General features: G+C 36.9%; 3 protein-coding genes across 7 annotated transcripts; 1 reads left to right on the plus strand and 2 right to left on the minus strand.

The window, feature by feature from the left end:
* The first annotated feature begins 430 nt into the window (after positions 1–430).
* Positions 431–6,294, plus strand: LOC117406698 (phospholipase A1 member A-like). 2 transcript variants are annotated; one of them, XM_059029112.1, is made up of 5 exons: positions 431–794; positions 1,550–1,642; positions 4,177–4,202; positions 4,761–4,916; positions 5,892–6,294. In XM_059029112.1, exons 2-5 carry the CDS (start codon positions 1,595–1,597, stop codon positions 5,971–5,973), a joined length of 312 nt encoding a protein of 103 aa, XP_058885095.1. In that variant the 5' UTR covers positions 431–794; positions 1,550–1,594; the 3' UTR covers positions 5,974–6,294. The 2 variants fall into 2 exon arrangements, 1 of the variants encoding a protein (XP_058885095.1); XR_004544979.3 differs by lacking the exon at positions 431–794 and having other exon boundaries at positions 835–1,642; positions 4,177–4,285; positions 5,892–6,288.
* Positions 6,295–7,208: 914 nt separating this feature from the next.
* LOC117406776 (popeye domain-containing 2-like) lies at positions 7,209–15,094 on the minus strand. Of its 2 annotated transcripts, none has more exons than XM_034011074.3 (4): positions 14,201–15,094; positions 12,844–12,952; positions 11,371–11,755; positions 7,209–8,547 (listed from the first exon to the last, which is right to left on the minus strand). In XM_034011074.3, exons 1-4 carry the CDS (start codon positions 14,692–14,694, stop codon positions 8,462–8,464), a joined length of 1,074 nt encoding a protein of 357 aa, XP_033866965.1. In that variant the 5' UTR covers positions 14,695–15,094; the 3' UTR covers positions 7,209–8,461. The 2 variants fall into 2 exon arrangements, with proteins under 2 accessions (XP_033866965.1, XP_033866964.1); XM_034011073.3 differs by having other exon boundaries at positions 11,235–11,755.
* A 3,809-nt stretch (positions 15,095–18,903) lies between these two features.
* On the minus strand, positions 18,904–23,262 carry LOC117407377 (cytochrome c oxidase copper chaperone-like). 3 transcript variants are annotated; one of them, XR_004545045.3, is made up of 5 exons: positions 22,755–23,148; positions 22,459–22,599; positions 21,186–21,305; positions 20,721–20,817; positions 18,904–19,096 (listed from the first exon to the last, which is right to left on the minus strand). XR_004545045.3 is itself a non-coding variant. In XM_034012357.3 (4 exons), exons 2-3 carry the CDS (start codon positions 22,572–22,574, stop codon positions 21,221–21,223), a joined length of 201 nt encoding a protein of 66 aa, XP_033868248.3. In that variant the 5' UTR covers positions 22,575–22,599; positions 23,167–23,262; the 3' UTR covers positions 18,904–19,096; positions 21,186–21,220. The 3 variants fall into 3 exon arrangements, 2 of the variants coding, with proteins under 2 accessions (XP_033868248.3, XP_033868247.3); XM_034012357.3 differs by lacking the exons at positions 20,721–20,817; positions 22,755–23,148 and adding an exon at positions 23,167–23,262; XM_034012356.3 differs by lacking the exon at positions 20,721–20,817 and having other exon boundaries at positions 22,755–23,145.
* Between the last annotated feature and the right edge of the window lie 603 nt (positions 23,263–23,865).

Here is a 23,865-nt window from a genome sequence, read left to right on the forward strand (position 1 = left end):
GCGAATTTAATTTCACAAAAGCACTTTTTTGTAGACCCATTTGAGGACCTAAATGTACAGCATATGTAAATATATTGAATGCCTCATTGTCACATGCAAGTGCATCACTGGGTCACTCCACTGAGTATGAATAGGGCATTCAAAGAATACGACTGCTGCTGCACATTAAAAAAACAAACAAAAAAAAACAAATAAAATACTTCCTGAAGTATGAGAATCACCACATCCGTGATTTCAGTTAAACAAAAAAAACGAGGGAACCCCAAAGGAGTTTTGAAATTGGATTTCTTTGCACTAAAAAAACAAGTATTGTAGATATTTTATAAGAAAATCATCACAATCATTTAAAAATCATTTTAAAATGTTTTTAGAAACAAAACTTCAACCTTGTTACTTCTGCATCCAGTGTAGCCCCATTGTGTAACCGTGAGAGTGAATGTTTAACAGATGTACTCATTTTGTTTTTCAATATCCAATGTGCGTACAATGGCCCTGAGTGCTATCACAGGCTTTTATCTTGTAGAACACACGCTCTCATTTGTTTTTGTAATTCCAGGGTTGGATGCTACAGGGCCTATGTTTACAAAAGCAGGTACAGACATGCGCCTTGACCCCAGTGATGCTTTCTTTGTGGAGGCCATTTACACTGATATGGACAGTAAGGTCTTCCTGCCCTGTTTTAAATACATACTTGTGGAAAATGTTGCATCTGCTTTCACTGGATTTCTCTAGCCTTGGCACATGGAAAAATGTAACCAGAATGTATTGAAGTGTTGTTGATAAAACACTCAATGGTAAGATTCTTAATAGTAATACAAAAATGAGTTTCAGAGAATATACTCCTAGTGACTAGATTTTCATGAACTGATCCCATTAGAAATGCTATGAGTAATGATTGCTTGGGGATCTTAAGACATCTATGGTGCAGTGTGCATCCCCTTTATTTTTTTTATTTTTTTTTACCACGTAACGCATTTAAAATCATCTTTGTAAACTATGGCAAATGTAAAAGCCATTCTCTGTATCAGTCTATTAATATGGTAATCAATTTTATTGTATGTTTTTCTTTCACTGTATCTTTGTTGCTTTTGATTATTGAGTTGTTGCTTAATAACTGTTATTTTACTCCTCTCTTGTTATCAATCTTAATATTTTTTCTGAACTCTGCATTCAGTTCTACTGTATTCTTGTTGATTTTATTGTATTGTAAAGCGCTTTGGGACACTGTGTAAAAGGTGCTGTTTAAATAAATACACTTTAAACCTTTAGATAGACAGAGATCAAAAAGGATATTTTTGTGGCAGCAAATGGAATCAAATTATACAGAGCAGTCGCCTCCAAGTCTCTGAAATTCCACATTACCCAATGTTATTAAACAGTAATGAAAAACAAACCTTGCTCAACAATGGGACAACTGTTCCCAATTTATGTTTGCAGCTGTGGATTTAAGTCCCAGTAAAGCTTAAAGAAAAAAACAGTAATCTGAAATCACTTCAGGAATGGGGGTTTCAGGCCTGTAGATTTATCAGAACTTGTTATTATTGTGCAGATTTTGGCATAAGGATTCCCATTGGCCATATTGATTATCAGATCAATGGAGGAAAAGACCAGCCTGGTTGCACTACGTCACAAACGTCATAGTGTAAGTATTCATAGAGTTTCTACTGCAGGTGATCCGATGGGTTAGAGTCTCAAAGCTCTTTACCCCAAAATGTGATTTGCACAAAATGTATTGGGGAGGGGATCTTGTCTGTACATCAGCACCTGTATGTCAGCCACTTGCATTTTTTGGGGACGTACAAAGATGCAGGTTCATAGATATGTCACTCTGTTTTGGGAATCCCGTTTTCAAGAAACTTTGAATAGCCATTTCATATAATATGCGACTTTGCACACGATGTTGATACATGACGTTGTGATCTCTTTTTCTTTCATTTTACATACGTATCGAACCACTTATAATGAAACTTGGTACAAGACAATGTTGGGAAGTGCTTGCTTGCATGTGACCTCATTTTTGGAAGGACATGTAATTGCAATTGAGCAATATGATCTTTTATTGATATGACAGGTGTGTTTTTGTGTGTGTTTCTGTAGATTTTCTTTTGTCACATTGTGCACATAAAACAAAATCTGCGCCTTATAAATATTGGTACAGAAGTAATTCCATGATAATGTAAATTGATCATTTTAATTTATAGTACTTAATATCTAGTAACTAACGCCTTACATGTTAATACAATGACATCTAGGTTTAAAATACCACTTTCATTTTTCAATTTTTCATTAAACTAGTCATTGACATCTCTTATACTCTGTACTAATCTGTACAAACAGTTGATATATGTCATGGTTATCAATTTCACCATACTGAGAGCTCTCGTATGTTTAGAGCTGTGTTGAGTGGGTATGTTACTCACATGATTTTAGCAGTTCTTGGAATGTATTACACATCAGAATTCTAGAGGAGTTACTTTTGGGAAATGCCACAAAAAGCCAATCAAGTCACTTTTTCAGACGATGGAGAACAAAAGGCCAAAAAAAGGCTAAACATATCTCAAAATAAAATTGAATATATACACACTGAAAATAGAAACTATAATTCAAGGTTTCCTTACTACTCAGGTTTTTTGTAACATGTACATGTTAATAAAAGCTTTGACAATTATGTCTCACTGTACAGAAGTTACCAGGATGTAATAGCTGTAACAGAAAATGATATACAATGAACATTTAAAAAATAATATAATAGTTGATAACTTTTTTTATATACCTCTACCAAATTACTCTTCAAATAAGTCTTGAACAAGAACAGATTTAGTTATCTTATTTGATTACCATGCTACACTGGAGTAGAAAGATAAGTGTTGGAGCAACATAACCCTGAATCTCTCAGAACGATTGCCAACGCCGTGAATAGTAAAGGGTTAATAATAATAGTTAAGAAATCAAAATGGCATTTGAAGCTACTTACTGTTTAATATAACCATTAGCCTAGCACTACATTTTCAGCAAGGTAAAAGGTTAGAAATCAAGTGTTGGTGGTGCCCCATATGGGAATTTGCACCAGCTATCCTTTTTGCCCTTCTGTACAATCATATGAATGTATTTCATGCTATGCCATGTTAAAGTGGAATACTTACTAATTACATTTTGCAGCAATGCACAAGAAACACCACAACCATGAATGCGATTACTCTGAAATTACGAAAACACTGAACAGTGTTCAGTGTGGGGATGGACAGTTCCGCAGTATAATGGTCAGCCTCCTAATCATATACAGCGGCTCTTGGACTTTTCCACATTTGGACTTTTCCTCATTTTATTATGTTACAACATGGAATCAAAATGGATTTAATTAGGAGTTTTTGCCACTGATCAACACAAAAAAAGTCCATAATGTCAAAGTGAAAAATAAAATCTACAAATTGTGTCTGGCCAGCAGGGTTTGCTGTTGCGTGATGAGGTGAAGCAATCCCTGCTGGTTTCCCATCCCCCACCCCGGGAGTATCAGAGCCAATGTGACGCCCCACTTGCGGTCCCCAGCAAAGTTCGGCCTCTTTGTACAGCTTTCGCTGTATCTTTGTTGCTTTTGATTATTGAGGTGTCCTGTGAAAAGTATGTCAGTGTGGGTGTGACGTTCTGCTGTGATACTTTGTAATTTATGTAGCAATGATTCAGAAACAATTGTTTGTAAAAAGGGAAACAGTGTGGTGTCCTTGTTTGCAGTAAGCTTTCAGAAGACTATAACCATTTGAATGGTATAAAACTGACCAGGAAACTACTCTGAACAGTGCTCCTTGCTGGAACTAATACCATTGCATTTGTTTTATTCTGCTCCAGAAAATTTCAAAATAGCTTCAAAATGGGACCTTTGCCTGTATTGTCCATTGTGGGCAAAGTGCAGGCAAATTGCCCACTCCATGGTAGATGATTACATTAGCAATTTGCCCAAAGTGGAAAAGCAAGGCCCTCGTGTGTAATGAGCAGCGTGATGCACCATCATTATGGATACTGTTGAATCCGCCGGGGAATACAAGGCAATGGGATATAAGCTTGAGATCTGAGCTTGAAAAAACAGTGGTTATGCTAAGATGCTCGCTTGCAAACTGTGTAACTTGATTACATTGCCATCCGACTAAAGCCTTCTATTTGTTCTGTGTCTTCTTTATTCAGCTCATCACATTCTTGTGGATCTGCATGTAAGTCAACTGAGAAGCAGCAGTCGTATCCAGGTGACTCTCAAGAGTAAAGGGGTTACCCAGTAGCATAGCCAGGTTAAACTGTAAGTTTAAAGCAAATAAAATCAAATGTGAAAATGAGATAACCATAAATGCTAATTACAGTGCTACACTGATGCTATATTTCACTATCTGACCTACATATTAAAAAAATAATATACTGAATTAGTGTAAGGGTTTTATTACATAAAACATTTTTAGTGCTGTACACTGACTGTGGTCTAACTGTGAATTAACCAAATCTGTGAAATTGTGAAATGATGAGGAGCACTGTATACTTTTGTATGCATGTCATTTATGAATCTGCAATACAGATCAAGAAAAAGGCAGTTGTGATTTCGAACCAGGCTCAAGCTGGACTTCCTAGTAGCAACAGTCTTGGTGGGCAGTAGACTTTAGTCATAGGGACTGTGTAGGGTAGGAGTAATTCCATCTGTGGTCATCATCAAAATCTACCAAACATGGTGCAAAAATATACAGAGCAGATATTCATTCTGATTTCTTATCTTCCTGTTTCAGACAGAAAGGTGTTACAGGGTTTAAAATGGTGATGGCTCACTCAACAATGCTGTGTAAAATAGACTCCATTGAACTGAAGAATACAGGCACTCGGTTCTACCGAAAAGATGAAATTAACATTGTGAAAATCTGCATTTCAGAAGTCCCTTCTGACAGGTAAGAATATATATTAAACAGAATTGTCACCTGACCCTGGAATTTCCTAGTTGCTGGATTCATTGAAGAGCGAGCCACAAAATAACTTCACTGACAGCAGATGCAGTGATTGTTGCTTGCAATAACTCAAACCAGCAAGCTTTGGAATGCCCTTCCAAATTGTGACTTCTAGGATTTACACGATTACACGACTCTCCACTGATTCCAGCTGCTGGAGGAAGATGTTTGCCACCAGCTTCACTAGGCAGTACACCAGCTCAAGACGTCACTTATTTAAATCAAAGGTCAAGCCTTTTGAAGAGCTATCATAATAGCTCTTCAAATAATAATTTGACAGAGAGCCAAAAACCTTATCCTGCTGTCTTTAGGTTTTGCTATGTCACCAGACTCCAGTGCCAATCGTTATGATTACTGATGTTACTGATGGTGGCAAACATCTTTCTCTTGCTTCCAGCAACCCGGAAAATAAGCATGGGGACAGGGTTTAGGTCGGCCAGGGTGTCCTCGGATCACCGCGCACCAGCGACCCCTGTAGTATGGCCGGGCGCCTGTGGGCTTGCCTGTAAGCTGCCCGAGAGCTGCGTTGTCCTCCGACGCTGTAGCTCTTGGGTGGCTGCATGGTGAGTCTGTGGTCGGCTGACGGCACACGCTTCGGAGGACAGCGTGTGTTCGTCTTCACCCTCCTGAGTCAGCGCAGGGGTGGTAGCAGTGAGCTGAGCCTAAAAATAATTGGCCATTCCAAATTGGGAGAAAATAATAAAAATAATTGGCAACGACTACATTTAAAAAAAAAAAAAAGATATTTGCCACTGTTATAGTCATTTGCAATCTTCTTTTAACCTTGTGTGTTATACCATGTACATTTTTATAAGAGGATGGGATGTTGCTTTACAAGAATGGATTTTATATCCTTTTAAAGCACAGTGACATTGGAAGACATAGTACCCTTATCATATCTGATTTCTATTGCTACAGGAAGGAATCTCTCTGCATTGAGAACATTGAGCTTAAGGAAGGCAATCCATGGTCCCATGACTTTGTGAAGCTCTGTAACTAGGAAAGAACTACTGAGTTCATAACACAAGACATCCCTGAACAAAAACCAACATATCGGAGGCCTCACTGACCCAGTTCAATGTGTATGCTAAAGAAGTAATGTAAAGTAATAGAAGTTTGCCTTTTTTATGTTATGCAGTAGTTGCATTTTTCTGTATTGTCGATCCTAAAAAAAAAAAATATTCATGCAAGTCTTCTTGAAAAACTAATATTTAATTTGTATTCTGCTTCTCTTCAGATAATGCTTATAAAGTTGCTTAACTAATCCCATATGTCAATTCCTGATAATAATATTTTTTCTATGATAATGAACGTAAGCTACAGCTGCTGTGGAGTTTTCTTGCACTGAGCCTTGGCCTACTTATTATTTATAAAAAAAGGACCTCCCCTACATTTATGTAGCCCAGTGTGAAACAAGCCTGTCCATGGTGTGCTGTCTCACTTTCATGACTCTGTAGAGCATTTGTAATAATATTCTACAGATGTAGCATGGTGAATATGCATAATTACAGGATGAAGGTGGCTCTGATCCAGGGTTGCTTCACTTGACGTCATGACCAGGTGCTGCGATGCTTAGCATTAGCACTGGAAGAACGGTGTAATACGATCAGCAGCTCACGTCAATATCAGCAATAGCTGCACACAGAAAACGACATTCCTCCGTCCAGGAGAGCAGCCAGCTGGCAGATGTTGGCCAGTGCCTTATTTTCCCACCAGCATCACTGTCAAGCCATCCTGAGGTTTCATGAATTAGTTGACGAAACACCAAAGATGGGAGGTGCCCACCTGATGACCCTGCAATGTGCCTCTCCCATGCTGAGGCACTATGGAGGCCGCACTTTAGTTGATCCCTGGAGCCAGCATCGCTGCCGTTGTGTGTGCTGATGCGCCAGGGAAGCTGTAAATAGGCTGATCCCTGGAGCCAGCATTAGACTTCAGCCATCAACACCAGGCCACTAGGAAATCCACATTTCCTGGAAGCTACGTCTTGGTTGGTTCCCGCCACTATTATCTCATTTTATCTTGGTGAAAGTCAGTATAAGCATGAAGTAAACAACAGCTACTCTCATGTAATTCAAAAAAGCATAAATATGTGCTCAGGGCTGTCTTTGAGCAGCCGGGGGAAATCTTCTGCTTGGTTACTGCTACAGAACTGCAACATGTTAATTCTGTATCTACCTAGTGCAATTTTATATTCAAAAGAAACTGCAATGATAAAACAACACAAAGTAGAACTGAAAGTAATGTGTTTATTGCTTTAAAACCAAGTCTCCTAGAAAACCTGCAGCTGTATGACATAACCCAGAAAACGTTGCTATGGTGAGCAGTGGTTCTGTGGTGCACATACTGTAAACCTTGTTGTGGCATTTAATCAGATGTCAGTATGTAGTGTTAGTTTATTAATTAATATGTGTTGCTTCTACACCAGAACTTTTGCCCTAAAATTTGCTGTAATCTCCCTAAAACAAATATGGAAGAAGATAGGTCTGGAATTATTAATCTAAAATAATATATGATTGTATTCCTTTATTTGAAAAAACAGTAAATAGCTAGTGTAGACACATGATATCACATATAAATATGGCCAGATATATCATTTATGACAAAATGCTAGTTTTGGTGAAAGTCAACTCAAACTAAAATATTACAAAAAAAATAAGGATTATATTAAACACTCAAAAGTGTGCCTAAGTTGTGAGTTACTAGCTGTGGAACATTAACAGTTTTATTTTAGAAATACATTAATATATTTTTCAATAATAGGTATTGCCTTTTGGGTTATTTAACAAAAAATGTGAGGTTGTTGGGGCTGTTCAATACATAAAGGGCCTGACTAAGCTTGTGTTCTATGACAAAATGACATTCTTACAAGTTTTCTTATATGGTAGCTGTTTCCAATTGATGGTCAACAGCCAAGATGTTTGAACCTTCAAGCCACTTTCATTGTGTGACCTTAAGTCTACGTTACTTGATCGTCTTTGTGTCCCAGTCCCACCTACTTTACCCCCCATCCCCCATATATAAAGAACTCTCCTTTGGTTAAAACAAATTGGAATATCTATTAATAGTTCTATAATAAAGCAAAACATTCTTGAGTGTCCTTTAGTAGAAATCTTAAAAGGAAAACAAAAAACAGCAGATATAAACCTTAATATGGTTCCCCTGAAACGGTCAGTGCCAAATTTAGCTGAAGAGTACATAAACATTATAACAATAAGCAGTTTTCGTGGCCTTAATATTGTACACTTTTATTCTGAAATAAATAACTACTAGCAGGTGTTTAATGATTCATTTAATGTTATATACTTGTGCCATTTTTTTAGTTCTTCAAGTAAATCAAATCAAAGAATGAGGGACAACTGTGCAGGGGTGCAGTTAAAGCTCATTGTTGTTGAGGTTCTGTGGACATGAATTGTGAAGTTGTGCAACTATTTTGCCCTCAGTAACAGCAGACGTCCATCTGTGTGTCTTGGTCGGGTTGGTGGGTCTCAGAGCTCCGGGGTTTCAGTGGGAGCCAGAGGTGCCCGTCTTCTCTGAAAACGCTTTGGAAAGCTTCCTGGTGGGGTTTCACCAGCTACAGATGAGAGAAAACTGGTTAGCTTACTTTATTGTAAAGTGATACCCAACATTGCGTAGTGTTTAGAACAATCTCATTATTCACTATTGTTGTCTCCTACAGTGTGTATATTCATAACATCTTCTTCAGTCTTAACATTGGTGTGAAATGACATGTCCTGGGTTATTTATCCACAGGGAATGCAACCTGACGCATTCCATACATAGTATTTTTAGGCGCGCTTAGTAATTGGGGTATTTTTTTTTTTCTGCTGAACATTTTTTAAGTAGAAGCCGCCCTTGCAAGCACAAGGTGCAGATTATGACCGTAAAGAATTAGTTTAGCTGAATTCCCCAGCTGATTATGAACATGTGAATAAAACACTGAAGCAATTGCAATTGAAAAGGCAAAAAAGGTATTTTACAGCGCAGGAGACACCAACAGTAAGTAATACTTTTTGAACTCTGTACAGTACAACATTCAGCACAGCAGCTGCAAAGCAAATATAGCTTCAAACAGTGTATTTTCTGTTCTGCATCTGTAAGTATCATGCTATCAAGAGATCACTGAGAAATGACAGCATTTTCTATATGATATTATGAAGTAGAAATTAATTGGAGAAAAAAATCACTGGTCAACAATAATAGGTTTTTGATTACTGTATACATGTATTCAGTAAAATGGTAACAGATACATGAAGACAGTCAAATTAGATCTTGTCAGGACTATCTGGCAGTATTTTAAACAAGTATAAAAGTAAAGGAAGAAAATCTAAATCTAGTGCCATTTTAAGTATGCATAAGCAAGTAGTAATTATGTGCCATTGCAGAACTGCAGAACATATTCATTTCAGGCTTAGTGTCATGTCAATTCATTTTTTAGTGTCATGTCAATTGTTAGTCAATTGTTAGTTTAAAAGTCAAGGGTATTGGAGACCAGCTCAAGAAATTGGGTCTAACTGAGATCACAATTTTTAAATTATTATATTATGTGTGGTGATATAGTCATAATAGCCAAATTTGAAGAAGGCTTCATAATGTAGTTGATACCTTTACCGGGCTAGATTTCAACGAGATGCCGAGGTTTTTATGAGCAGTTACAAACCTGATGTATTCCCTTCAAATGCATCACCTCATTTACATCCTGTGAGTCAGGATTGCACCAGTGCTTTACTTTCATCCTCAGACTTTCCACAGTAGGTGATAGTCTGGGGTTGTCTGTATCAATGTAGCAGATTCTAGCAGCACTGGCATTCCTAACACAGGCATATCCAATGCACAATGTTGCAAATTCTGTGCCTAGTAACGACCGAGATCTTAACCGCTGTACAAAAAAGCCAGGTTTGTTAGTTACAGACCGGATATATTGCCTCCCTTAGATTGACTTAGATATTTGCACTACAGCTGTCAGTCTCTAATCTTTTTTTCTCTGCATATCTTATCGTGCCTGCGCTACACAATCCTGCAGAAACATATGGAGGACACATTTCTGGGACCACACTTGTAAAGCGTCATGAATCAACAAGAAATGATTCCTGTTCCAAAACGTTTCACTTATCTGAACTTACAGCAAGCAATAGTGACCCCCAACATTTACTATCAACACTAATGGTCATATGTACCATTTTTACTGCCATACTGTCATACCAAGTGAACATATATATATATATATATATATATATATATATATATATATATATATATATATATATATATATATATATATATATATATATACTGTACGGCACTTGGTACGGCAGTAAAAATGTCAACACTGGATAAGAGGCAAATAATCTTACCTGCTAAAACTAGGAAATCAAAGACTATGTTGTAGCTTCAGTTCTACCGCATTAAAATAACACTGACCCTAACACAGCTGAGTGTAGAACCAAGATTAAATTGGTGGCCTTTTTAAATACACAAATGATTCTGTTAACTGTCATTGGCAAGCACAGCTGAGTACAACAGTGCCAGCGGCTGCTGAATATGTGATCTCTTCTTTCACAAGCCCTGTTGAAAACAATATTTAAAGGTCACTTGAATGAGATAGTGGGATCCTCCTCAGCTGTTCCGGTAATCAGTCTCAGAATCTAGGAACACACCCAACATGCAATCTGGGCAAATGGGCAAAAATTGTTTTAGAGTTACCTATAAGGCTATACCTACTGGTTCCAATATTACCTGCAGTTAATTCTAAACATACTGTAAGTGACATGTAAGTAAACATGCTAGGCCACACATCTGAACAAAATGAGCATGAGCTGTTGGCAGGAGTATTCCTATCTGAAATGCTGGTTAGAAAGTGTCCGAATTGACATCAATTGACCGATTTTACTTTGTTACAAAGCAGTAAAAGACAGAACAGAAAACAAAAGAATAAGAAAAACAACAGTATGATGGAAAACAAAATTAGCATTTCATGTACAAGTAGGTTGAAAATCTATTTATATTAAGTGTTTAATTTTTATTTACTTTTTTTTAAAATACCACATTTTGCACAATTGCCCACAAAAAATGATTCAGCAGGAAATAGCATTTGCAGTCTGCAACTCTCTTGGTGACATATCCCAGTGTTATATTAAACTGCTCAGGAAAACATTCCTGTTAGCAAACGTTAATGTTAGCAGAAGCATAAATCAAAGCTAGATTAGTAACAGTGTATTAGAAAGGTTTACTTATTTCCTTTTGAGCAGGCAGTGTACTTACATGTGACTTAATAACTGGTCATAGTGTTAGCTCCTATAAAACCCCTATTTCAAATAATCTCTTTCACTCCCATATTCCATAAAGGATCCCGTCATATCTGCAAAGTCATCCAATATCAGACTGGAAGAATCCTCACCGGGCAGCTCAGTGTCTGTCGGCCAGTGGTCCCGGGAAAGATTGCTAGAATGAGGCAGGGGAGCGGCAGCCTTTCTGGACGCAGACAGTGGCGGTGTCATTTGTTCGTCTGGCGTGATGGCATCTCCTTGCTCGTGGCCCTTCTCACAATCTGTTTCGCTAGTGGAAGGGGCCAGGACATGGTAGAGGCTGGGCAGGCGAATGTCAAAGCGGATGCCACTCTTGACAAATAGCTTGTCATTGAGGGAATAGAGCTTGTCAGTGATGTCATTCCCCAGCATGACCGAGAAAAGGCGAGCAATGTATCTCTCTCTGGACAGTAGGAGGTAGAGTTTTCGTCTCCTCCAGGTTATGTAGCGACAGTCTGTCTCTGCTGTCAAGGTCACCTAGAGATTATGTATAGGGCTTTGGTCAGAAGTATTTTTTTCTGAAGGTAAAAAAATCATACAAGGTAGCTAAACCTGAAAACATTTACATCTGAAATGTGGTCCTACTGTAATTCATGCCCAGAAGTACACTTAAACTACTGTATGTCATTAAATCAAGGTAACTTCCAACATCCGCATCATCTATATGTCATCACCTACAATATATAATCAAACATCCAACAGTTCTTGTTAGTCTCTTCAGTTTAGTTTTGCCTGTTAAAATATTAAATAATTAAGGATCATATTTTAAATTTGTGTGCTCTATAATCGGTAATTAAGCCATGGATTTGGATATGTAGTTTTAAAAGAGAAAACTGTTCTGCTAGCATTTTAATAATTTTCTTTGTGTCAAATATATATTATTGTGAGGGTATTGTGCTGAAGAATCTCTCTATCACTAGAAATAGGGGTTGGTGTAGTCGGCAATCTGTTTATTCAAGAGTACACCATATTAGAGTGTCTGCTAAAGTTTAAAATACATAGTTACAAAAACACAAGGAGGCCTGGTGGTACAGTGGTTAAAGAAAGGGGCTTGTTACCAGGAGGTTCTCACTGACTCACTGTGTGTGACCATGAACAAGTCACTTAACCTCCTTGTGTTCCGTCCTTCGGAGGAGTATTAATTGTATTAATACTTGTACTGTGATTCTTGAAATGTATTTTGTTTACGACTGTAAGTCGCCCTGGATAAGGGTGTTTGCTAAGAATTAAATAATAATAATAATAATAATAATAATAATAATAATAATAATAATAATAATAATAATAATAATAATAATAATAATAATGAGATGTAAAAACCGAGGTCCTATTGTAAGTGACTCTGCAGCAGCAGTTATTGATGCATAGTTCACCCCCTAGTCTCTGTAAGTCACTTTGGATAAAAGCGTCTGTTAAATGACTAATTAATAATAATAATAATAATAATAATAATAATAATAATAATAATAATAATAATAATAATTACAAAACAACCAAGAATGTTCAATCTTATGTTGATTGTGACTATTTCATCTTTAATCTTCATCTTTCTCAGTGATATTTACCTGGAAAATCCCCTCTTCTGTGGGTCGCAGAGACTCCCACTCTGGAGAGTCAATAAACTGGTATGGGAAAATATAGTGGAGAAACTGGCCATCCAAGGAAACCCGGATCCTGAGAGAAACAGCAACAGTGTGCTTCAGTCAAACTGTATCAAAAGCTTTTTTATACAGTATATACTTTACTGTGTGCAATGTCTACTCTTGGAACACTGCACCCATGTCAGAATGGACAAATGCCCTATATATATAAATATACATTATATTATATAATAGTAAATAAAACAAATAAAACATATGCTTTAATAGTAAATATATATGATTCTTGCTTGGCTCTTTCATTCAGTTTTATTTTCCATAAGGGTAAATACTTTAACCTCTTCAATCATTACCAATGTTCCTCAAAATGTGGCAGCCACTTGCAGTATCATTAATCTAACCATCAAGGTTAATAAGTTAGCCTAGTTACCACTAATTGAAGTTCCCTCATCATGCCAACCACTCACTGTTGTTTTCACAAAGTGCTTTATGCAGTCTGAAAGCATGGCTTCTACTGTCAGTAGTGAATAAGATACATCCAGATTCATAACCAAGGCTTTCGAGTTCTGGGATACTGAGGCACTGAAATTCCATTGCCAAGACATACATTGAATTGTATAACCCATATTATAAGACTCATCAGTCACTGAAATCTGCAAAGCAACACACTACACTGACAGAAATCAAACATGGAATAAAATATGTATTTTCTTTTAATAATCAAAATATAACTGCAAAATCAGATAGACAGGGAACAATACTGAAAGCTAGGCAAAATAAAACTGCAAAAATCATATGACCTTGAAAAAATACATCAGAAAAGGTATGTTTTTCTCTCGTAAACTGTAGACTAGCTGTCTCTCATCAACAAATGGGGAATAGTTAATACCGTGCAATAGAGAAGGTTACTTTTTTGTTTCAATGTGATATATGACAGTCAATTCAAGGGCCACTCAGATGAGTATTTTTAGACAGTCCGTTGACAGGATGTTATAAGCAGGGTTGACTGAGTTACACTGTAGCTGCGTATCTAGATTATAAAGTACATCCAACTTTTTAACAAAAAAGGATGTCCAAGTCACCAATAAACTCCCATAAGGTTACTTGACATACATGCTTATGAGTGAAATTAACATTCAATACATGCTGGTGTAGCATTCTGTTCAGATAACAATTATATGAAAATGGAGGAAAGAAGTTCTAAGAAATTCCAAAATCATATCTAGCAAAAACTGGAACACTGAATACTAAATATACTCAACAAAATACTGTATCTTTCAGCATTCGTTTTATGCTTTTTAATGCTAAGAAACTTGCCACCTACCTCCCCGAGAGAAGGAAGGAGAGCCTGTCGATAGGGGTCTTCCCTTCCACAGCGTAGTTCTGGTCCTTTGCCAGGGACAGGGCCTGGTTTTCACAACCCTTCACAATCTCCTTGAAGACAGGGACAGGCACCTCTAGAGGCAGGTAGATGCACTTGTAAAGGCTGTCAAACTCCTCCTCAAAGATGTCCTTACGCAGCCGGTAGACCAGGTGAACCAACTGCAGGAGACACAGGAGCAGCAGGAAGAGACTCCAGGAGAAAATGTCCACCCCACAAGCCTCCAACCAGCCCCACAAGGCATAGCACAAGAAGCCAGGAGCCAGCAGGCTGTAGATGTAAATGGTACCAAAGACCCCGCTGCCCCCCATGTAGCCCAGTATGAAGATGATGTTCCCCAACTGGTATATTGCACCTTCTGTGCCATTGTTCCACTCTGTGCACAGGGAATGCCCATACATCATGGTCTCAAACACCGTTAAGTTGTCTTTCCACATCTCTCCTTGTTTCAAAATCCCAAAACCAAGCTTAAAAAAATTTAAATCCACTTAGGAAAGTAAAAGTTTTCTCTGCAAATATTAAAAAAGTAGTTATATTATATTTTGGACACAAAGAAAGATCAGGTTTTCTTCTGCAAAAAAATACAAAGGTTTATGTTAAAAAAAATGATTAAAGGTTTGCTCCCTTTCCTAGGTGCTGACAAGGACTCAGTATTTGTGCTGCTGAGTTTCAAATCAAATTTAAAAAGAAAACACGACTGACTTAATTAGCCACCGGAAAGACTTCGGAATCTAATTGAGGTTTCTCCGTTTGTTTCTTTCTCTTTCACTCTTACCCTCCCTCTCCCTCCTTCTCACTCCCTCTCTCTCCCTCTTTCTTGTTCTTCACAGTGTTTAATTTGGAATGCACATCCCTTGGCATTACTGAGTGAAGTGAGACACCAGAAGGATAACCATGTTTGGAATTGAAATCCAAGGAGGAATGAGCCGTGGATAGAAAGCAGACAGGCCACTTAACATAACATCGCTTTGCAGAGGTGATAAGACATCGCGGAACACCCTATGCCTGTTCGATCAGCCCTGCTGTGGTGTATCCTGTCCTAGAGGGCAAACTAGATTCTTGATTATCCACGCAAAGCAAACAGAAAGTTGTGCAATAGGTCACTCGTGTTTGTGAGCTGCTTTTGTTATGGAAGGGGAGGCAAGGGGGACATTGACCCTTTTTAAAAAGCTGCAATAGATAGGATTACACAGTGGTTCAGGTTTCAGATCTAAACCATTGCAATGCTTAACATGCCAAATCCTAGCTGTCATTCCCAGTTAAAGGGGTAGTCATGCATTTAGAGGATGGCATGAAGCACTGTTATTGATTCATGTTCAATCAGCCTTATCACGGATCTAGTATTGTCAGGATAGCAGGTCTGCGCAGCTGCTTTCCAGTACAGCTGCCTTGTTTGTGAGCCCAGTGGCAGTTGTTTCTGTGCTAATTAAAGCATGCTAAAGTACTCTTGCAAACCTGTCAGTAAGTCTAACAGTATACTCTTGCCACTTGCAGTTATGTTGCTTATATTGTACAGTAATAGAATTTGATGGATTTTGGAAAGGGTATGCTGAAGTAAAAGGTTAGAAGATTAGATCAAATACTGTAGATCTAAATCTGCTCTGAATTTGGATAGAGGTGAATACCTCAAGCTAGAAATGAGTGCAGTCAGTAATGGATGTGCCCTTAGTTAGCAGACCATGCAGCAATGTTGCATGCTTGCAGGGAGGTGCAGGTGCTGAAGAGGAGGAATGGCATTCCAATCCAACCCGCTGCAGTGAATGCCTTAGCTTACAAGATTGTTGAGATGTCAGGGTGGCTGTCCCCAAAGCTAGTCCCAGATGTATTGGATTGGAGATAAGGCTGGTAATCACAGATCCCTTCTATGTGGTACTGAACCCAAACAGGATCACAGCTTTCTCTGTCATTATCTAAGTTAGTTATCTAGGTTAGGTAATACAAGTCATTGTCCAAGTACTATACAATACAATTGTACATTGATTTACAATGTATTTCCCTACATTTTTACTGTTCAAGAGAATAGATCAAATAATGATGGCAAAAATTTGGTTAGTCAATAGCATTCATAATACTTTAAAAGAGAACATTCTAGCTCCCAATTCCCAGCAACAATAACATACAGCACTGTGTTCACTGCTGCAATAAACAGGACTGAACTGACAGAATGTCATTGTTGGACTGCAAGGTACCCAGTTAACTGCTTAAATATAACTAAGATAGCTGATGATCTTCTGCTCGAGAAGCCTTCAAGCATACTGTATATCTAGTGGGCCATCATAACCTCAATTAAAACACTAAGAGAGGCACTGAGGTATATTTAACACAAAATGACTTGAAATAGATTTTTAAAAAATAGCAATTAAGAAATATAATTACTTAGTTATTATGCACAAAGGAACAGTGCCCAAAAATAGCTTTAAAAGTGGCGCATGTTATTTAAATCCTCAGTGGTTTGAGTGGCATTTCTTTTATGTCATGGGATTTTGAAAAGTCATTATGAGTGTTATATTTTCTGCTTGTAACTTTTAAGAGTTAGTAACAGACTATGCTGTTTGACTTAAAAAGTGTAAGTTATCACATGTTATCCAATGTACATACAACCGTGAATTAATAATACAAACATTTAAAAAATTATAATAATGAAATAAATGAAGTGCCATATGATCATCTGAATGTATATGTCTATCTGTTACACATTTTTACATATACTTAGAGAAGTGCGCATGCGATTATGATGAAATTGTTCTGTCTGTTTTTCAAACTTTCTTACCTTTGCATACTGTATATAGAGGCCTTAGTGATCTGCCTTTTCATGATAATATTTCTAAATTGACTGCAGTGGGAGATGGGTGTTATTAACATGCTTGTTTATTTCTGATTAAAAAGCCTTAACCCCATAGACTTCAGGCCATTGTTAGCAGTGCCTCAGTTTCATTGCTCAACCTTCCTAAAAAGTGAGATATGCTTTAAAGGTCAAACTCCTGCACTTTCACTGCATGAGAACTATACAATTAATTAACAGCCATGCAGGGTAGTAAAGGCAAAGACATGTTGGCTAGGGCCCATGCATGGAGTACCTCTTAAAGAAAAATTCCCCCATTGATGTTAAAACAAATGGGTATAGTTCCTATTACCGTAGTGTTGACTTAAGCGTGCCTGTTCTACTTAAAGCCAGAGCGAAGTTCTGCACCAGCAGCTGCTGTTGCCATCCAGTCCACATTTCTTGTATGTATGGAGAGTGACAGCCATATGTATCTACTGTTCCTGTATTAAAAGTCTACTATAAAGTTGAAACTAAAACACTGCAATTAATCCTAAGGTACACACTATACAGTAATATATACTGAGAGAAAGTATGCAATTGCATCTCTTTTCAATCATTATTTATTATTTTATTTGTTTAGCCTATCTGTTTCTTAACTGTACGTTTGAAAACAAGTGTGCTTTAGAAAGTCATATGAAAATAATATTTATTTATTTTCATAGTACTCACAATTATCTAAATACAGTCAACTCTCATTAATAATCATTTCAAGGACCAGCAAAAAAAAATGTGTCATCAGTAATTCTAAGCCAAATGCATACTATCAGTGTACTGAAGTTACAGTAACACTCATTACATTTCAATTACAGTACAATGAAAAGTATTATAAATGTTAAAGTAATGTGCATTTTATTGAAAACGTGGTTGTACAGTAAGTGACCTTTTAAAAAGTATACATTTCAAATGAACTGCACTTGAAATCTGCACCGTCCATTCTGATCACGGAGCTTTCAAGATGGTGGAAAACACAGCACTAGCCCTGTTTTTGGATGAATCTATGAAAGACAGTGCAGTAAATCTGCTGTTTTAATGCCTCGGTTGCACTTGCATCAAGAGCCAACACCATGGCTTCAGCAGCAGTGAATTCAAACACAGGCAAGAGTCCTGTACAGATTGAAAACTACGTTGAGAGCCTAAGCAAAGACCACATTGCCAAGTTATTGACCTATGGAAATGTTGGTTTCAGTATAACTCTTTTGCAACAAGATCTCTTGATGTGAATTAAAGGTTATTGAGCAAACCAGAAACGCTCACAACTTGCTGTTCATATTCCTGTTACTGTATTGTTTTTTCAGAAGGGTTTGCGTGAATGTTGAAATCTACAGCAACATCTTCATTTTTCTTGCAGTGGCATATTATCCACTGCTTTCAACACCCTTCCACTTTGTCTGCAAGTATAATGCAAATTAGTGCACTGCTTCATCGAAATGGCATTGATGAGGGAGCATTATGGCAACTCAAAACGCATCATAGGATCAGTAGTCCCAAAACAGCACTAAATACAGTACAGAGGGGCTCATCTGAATGCAGGTTAATATATTACCCCAATATCCTCTACACTTTGATGTTTGAACTAGAGCGCTTCATTGTATTCACATTTTTCTTCCCTGGGGGGTCTCCAAAATAATTTGTACAAACAGGAAAGTCGTGTTAAGTGAATTCATATTATTGAAGTAATTTTCAATAAGTGACTGCCTAATTTGGCCGGGACCATGCAGAAAATTCATTATTAGGAAATGTGTTTAATCCAAGTTCGTTTAATATTGACTGTATGTAGCTTTATAACATTCAGAAAAAAATGTATACAATTAAACAAGGCAAGAATGTTTAGATAGCTCTTTTTATTAAAACCTATTTTTGTAAGGAAATAGCAGAATAATATGAAGAAAAAAAATGGTTAGAAATATTTTATTCCAGAGAGATCAGTTATTTTTTACTGATACAAAATCTGCAGAAATAAATTATTTCAGTAGGTAATCCCAGAATCTCACAGCCACCCAGCCAGCAGGAACACACTGGAAGAAAAACAAACAAACAAACAAACATACATTAGATTTTTCGGATTTAAACTCACGTAACAGCCATTAAGATTCTAATGTCTCAGATGTTAACAATCGTTGATGTAAATTACAATATCTTATAAATCACATATCACAAACAAACCAATCACAGTTAAGCATGATCAAAGTGGCCAATGATCATTTTGACAAACTCCTGGGGAAAAAAATAATCTTTTGGCCAGGGGGCTGGGGTTGTACATGCTCTTAGATGTATTCTGAGCCATTTTGGGCCACTTCCAAAAGAAAATTTGAACTTTACTTTGTAGAAAAAAGAAATTCAGAAACGACTTCCCTTACAACTTGCATTTTACCAGATGGACCAACTTGATATATCACACATGAGGCTAATTAACAGAGTTTTTTTTTTTCTTTTAAATGCAGCATTTGCTCCAGGACTTACTGATTGAAGGCCAATTTGGCCCCCTACCAAAAGTTTAGTGAGGGGGTCAATATGTTTTATGATTTAGAATTAAACAGCCACAGCATTTTTATACAAGCCAACAGAGTTTACTGACCTTGTGTTTCTGAACAACAGAGGTTTTATTTAGAATTATGTCTTTTGAAATGACCTTCTTAAATAATAATACAAATAATAATAATAATAATAATAATAATAATAATAATAATAATAATAATAATAATAATAAATAAATAAATAAATAAACAAACAAACTGGTAGAAATAAGCTGTCCCTACATTCTACATGTGCAGAAGATCCTTCTTTAATTTTTATTTCTGAACTTTGCCAGGGCCTTCCCACAATCAAACTCCTTCCAGTGAGGTCCCTCAACTCTTATGAAAGTAAATATAATTATTATATTTTTTCATAGATTGTGCACGTCCCTTGTTAGTAGCTGTCAGTATGTTTTTCATTCAACAGTTTCCTTCAGTTTTCTTGACAGTTTTTGTAGATTCGGATTTCGGTTCGGTATTCGGCAGAATCTTTTGAGATGGATTCGGTATTTATCTGAATCCCAAAAACCGCAAACGGGAAGCTGCTTGGTTTAAAATGGCAGTGCTGTGACGAAACACTATCAAAACACAGTACTGGGTACAAGGCAATGAAGCAGGCGTCTGCGGCAGCCACATCCATCACAATGCCTTCGCAAAGTAGCCCTGTACATGCATTTGTGACTATCCCTCCAACACAATGGAAGCACAGACCGCAAAAAAGGTGCAGGGTCTGCTACGAAAATGAAAACAAAAGAAAGGACACAAGAAAAATGTGCAGTGGTTGCGAAGGCAACCCCGGGTTCTGTTGTATTGAACATTTCAATAAATGGCAGAGCAAGTCGATAATGGCACACGTTTTGATGTTTGATTTTTATTTGATAATTACTGTTTACTGATTATTATTTTTATTAGCATTATTAGCAGCGTTTGTTTTCATTGTTCAAACAAAAAATAAAAAAACGTGTTTTTATCTCTATATTGAACATGGGTATGTAGTATATAGTAGCATAAAGGGTTAATGAAAAACACAGTTTAGGTCATTTATTTGTGTTTTATTCATCATATGTTAACATTTTATAGCAATTACAGGTTTGAAAACATTATTAGTATTTTCAAAATCTGGTACCTGGGAAGGGGTTTCATTTTTACATCTGGAGTTGAAGTGGTTAAACAAAATGGATGAAAATACTGTAGTGGAATGGCTAATTTCCACCGGACGCCACCTGTAATAAAACATTATTGGGAGAATCGTAGAATACAGCGCCGATTTTAAATATACTGACTGAAAGCAAGTGGTCTTATCATTAAAATGGTTATACCAATGTATTAAATATGGTGCTACAGAGAATGTTTTTCATGTTTTGTCATCAGACTTTGTTGATCACAGTTATCACAGTGAAATCAGCTGCTAGGAGACATTTGGAAAGTAAAAACTCTCACAGGGCAATGCTTAGTGCTAATTGGTTGAAGCAGTTGATTTGTGACGTTATTACAGACAGAGCACAACTACCAGTCTCATACATAAACTAAGGTTAACAAGACAAAAGTCGTAAATTAATAGTGTAAAGATACGAAATCTGTCAATACTCACCACAAACAGACTTGCTTTCCCTTTGTGATCAGTCATCAGACTTTGAATCCCAGTGACCTCATGCAGTCTTTATGAGCTTCAATCGGATCCTTGCAGCTTTCTTCTCCCCTCTCTATTATACTGCAACACACAAAGAGAAGAATTGTTTTAGCAACTTCTGAAATTGTTCCGTTCCCACTGAGCACCAAAGTCAGAGGTGTACAAGGAGAGAAGTCTTCTACGTGAATGAAATCAGAGATGGCAAGGAAGGGAAATAAGACTTCCATTGCATAGCAGTTTGACACATTCCTGGTTTTACTATGAGTTTATTATTAGGTGGGATTTGAACCGGGGACCTCCTGGTTACAAGCCCTTTTCTTTAACTACTGGACCACACAGCCTCCTTTTTTTTAATACCACACCTGGGCTTGTACTAAAACCTGGAATGGGTGAAACTGCTACTCAACAGGAGTCTTATTTCTTAATCAAAAGGCTTTTTTGTGGTCCTTTGTTTTGGTAAAAACCAAAAAAATAAGTGTCTATTAGTCATTCAGGTGTGCTGATGCAATGAATAGACCTTTTGTTTATCTAAACTATGCCATATTACTATGCATTAATCTCGAAGGTATCAAGTCAGACTGCAAAATAAATAGAGGTTTAAAACCCCTGCCAGTAATTCATAAAAGAGTAAAGCATTACATCCCAGTTCAGTAACTAACTTTAAAAAACTAAAACAAAACTCCTTCTTCCTGCTCCACCAACAAAAGCTCTAACCACGTCTTTGTTTCACCCACTAGTCTACATTCTTCTGGTGACATTATTCTGTTTGATTGAATTCTTTACTGCTTAATCTAGCAAAACAATGAGATGTTGTGGCTCTTCATGTGCCTGGCCTCTCTGAAATGCAGTACATTCTCCAATGAACATTTTTCAGTTTTTTATTTGTTAAAAAAGTTTGAAATATCCAATAAATTTCATTCCACTTCATGATTGTGTCCCACTTGTTGTTGATTCTTCACAAAAAATTACAGTTTCATATCTTTATGTTTGAAGCCTGAAATGTGGCAAAAGGTCGCAAAGTTCAAGGGGGCTGAATACTTTCGCAAGGCACTGTACGTCCTTCTGAGTAACTTTCACAAACTTGCCTTTGTCTTGTGGAAGGTCAGTGAAAACTCTTGTTTTAACCCTATCCTGATACCACCTTAAGAAAATGACAACACAGTAAATAACATTTCACGTGTTCAGAATTGAATTATGTGGTAGAATTACAGTTATAATAAGAACACGCAATTACCAGGCATCCCTTATTTTCTTGGTCTCAGGACAGGCACAGCAGGGTTTAAGTGGCTTCTTTTCCCCTGCATCTTGGGTCTTGGTGGACTCACAACTACCAGCTGCTAGACTCGACATTTTCCTTTTGGCGTTGTACTGTATTCTGTTACAAAAGCAAATGCCCATTTTAGCATGTTTGCAATATAAAATGTCAAGCGTTAACCATGACAGAAATACTATAGAATAAACTACTTAATGCAACGTCTGTCAAAATCAATGCCATTTATCACTACACAATCACAATCCTCTAGTACTCACGTTTGTCTAAATCCATAGAGACAGCGCAACTTTTTTTTTTTTTGGGGGGGGTTATATAAGAAAAGCTTATTCATACTTAAATGATATTAGTACTGGCAGCATCCTGCTCTCATTACACGGTGTAACATCGGGTAAGTTTACCCGGTCTCAGTCTACATCTTCACCTTTTACAAAGAAAAAACTAAATTATACGTATTGTATGAATGCGGGATACTGACACGTTAAACTATAGATTTAGACAATTTCACAACCGCTAGTTTCATAACCAGTAACCTGGCGTGCTCCGAACGTTCTATGTTCTAGTAAAATAACAACATAATTTGCACAACTAGCAAAAAAATGTAAATAGAAAATAAAAAGCCAATTTTAGTTAAATAAAATGCAACATAGATCTCCTTATGATTTCACTCACATGTCCTTCCTACACAATGCCAGGAACTGAAACACATCCGTGTAACATTTGCTAAGATCCCCGGGAGCTGTAGTTCTCTAGCTGACGTAACGAAACTAAAACGTGCGGTTTGGATGAGACATAAAAATCCAACTCCCATAATGCAATTATACGGAAACGATGTGAAAGCTGCTTTAAAAAAAAAAAAAAAAAAGTTGTAGATGGTCAGCTGCTAAATGCAACTGAAATGTTCAGTGGATAAAGCAATGTTTAAATAAACCGGGTGTCAGTACCAACTGGATAGAGATCCATCCCATGGAGAAACAATAACCGTTCTCCTTGTTTTGCAGATTATTGAACTGGTTCTCCTCTTCTTTTATATTATTATGTATTAATTAATACAAACGTTAAATTGTGGCATTAATAAGAAATTTACCAACAAATATTTTTCTAATGTCCTTTTGTTATGATATAACATAACAAACATTGATGAAGTCTATTGTTTAAAACGTTTTTCTTAATGTATGCTTGTTTGTTTGTTTTTTAGTACAACTAAAAATGTTACGTCTGAAAGTTTAAAGTTATGGACTGGAAAGCAAACAATGAAATAAATAACAAAAAAAAAACATGAAACACTTGTACTAGGCTTTTGTTTAGAGTACACTTCTCTAGGCTGTAATGTACAACAATACAATGGCTATTATATTAACTTTAGCTATA

The sequence above is a fragment of the Acipenser ruthenus genome, chromosome 8 (genome assembly GCF_902713425.1).
Source record: "Acipenser ruthenus chromosome 8, fAciRut3.2 maternal haplotype, whole genome shotgun sequence".
In the NCBI taxonomy this organism is placed as follows: domain Eukaryota; kingdom Metazoa; phylum Chordata; class Actinopteri; order Acipenseriformes; family Acipenseridae; genus Acipenser; species Acipenser ruthenus.

Excerpts from the sequence above, each read along its gene's own strand:
- LOC117406698 (XM_059029112.1), top strand. The coding sequence starts at position 1,595 with ATGGAGGAAAAGACCAGCCTGGTTGCACTACGTCACAAACGTCATAGT. Across the intron at positions 1,643-4,176 it reads TACGTCACAAACGTCATAGT|CTCATCACATTCTTGTGGAT; the intron begins GTAAGTATTCAT and ends TTCTTTATTCAG. Across the intron at positions 4,917-5,891 it reads TCAGAAGTCCCTTCTGACAG|GAAGGAATCTCTCTGCATTG; the intron begins GTAAGAATATAT and ends CTATTGCTACAG.
- LOC117406776 (XM_034011073.3), bottom strand. The coding sequence starts at position 14,694 with ATGTGGAAAGACAACTTAACGGTGTTTGAGACCATGATGTATGGGCAT. Across the intron at positions 12,953-14,200 it reads TCCTTCCTTCTCTCGGGGAG|GATCCGGGTTTCCTTGGATG; the intron begins GTAGGTGGCAAG and ends TGTTTCTCTCAG. Across the intron at positions 11,756-12,843 it reads CAGAAGAGGGGATTTTCCAG|GTGACCTTGACAGCAGAGAC; the intron begins GTAAATATCACT and ends CATAATCTCTAG.
- LOC117407377 (XM_034012356.3), bottom strand. The coding sequence starts at position 22,828 with ATGAATAAGCTTTTCTTATATAACCCCCCCCAAAAAAAAAAAAAGTTG. Across the intron at positions 22,600-22,754 it reads CTCTATGGATTTAGACAAAC|AATACAGTACAACGCCAAAA; the intron begins GTGAGTACTAGA and ends CTTTTGTAACAG. Across the intron at positions 21,306-22,458 it reads AAGAAAATAAGGGATGCCTG|TATAATAGAGAGGGGAGAAG; the intron begins GTAATTGCGTGT and ends TGTGTGTTGCAG.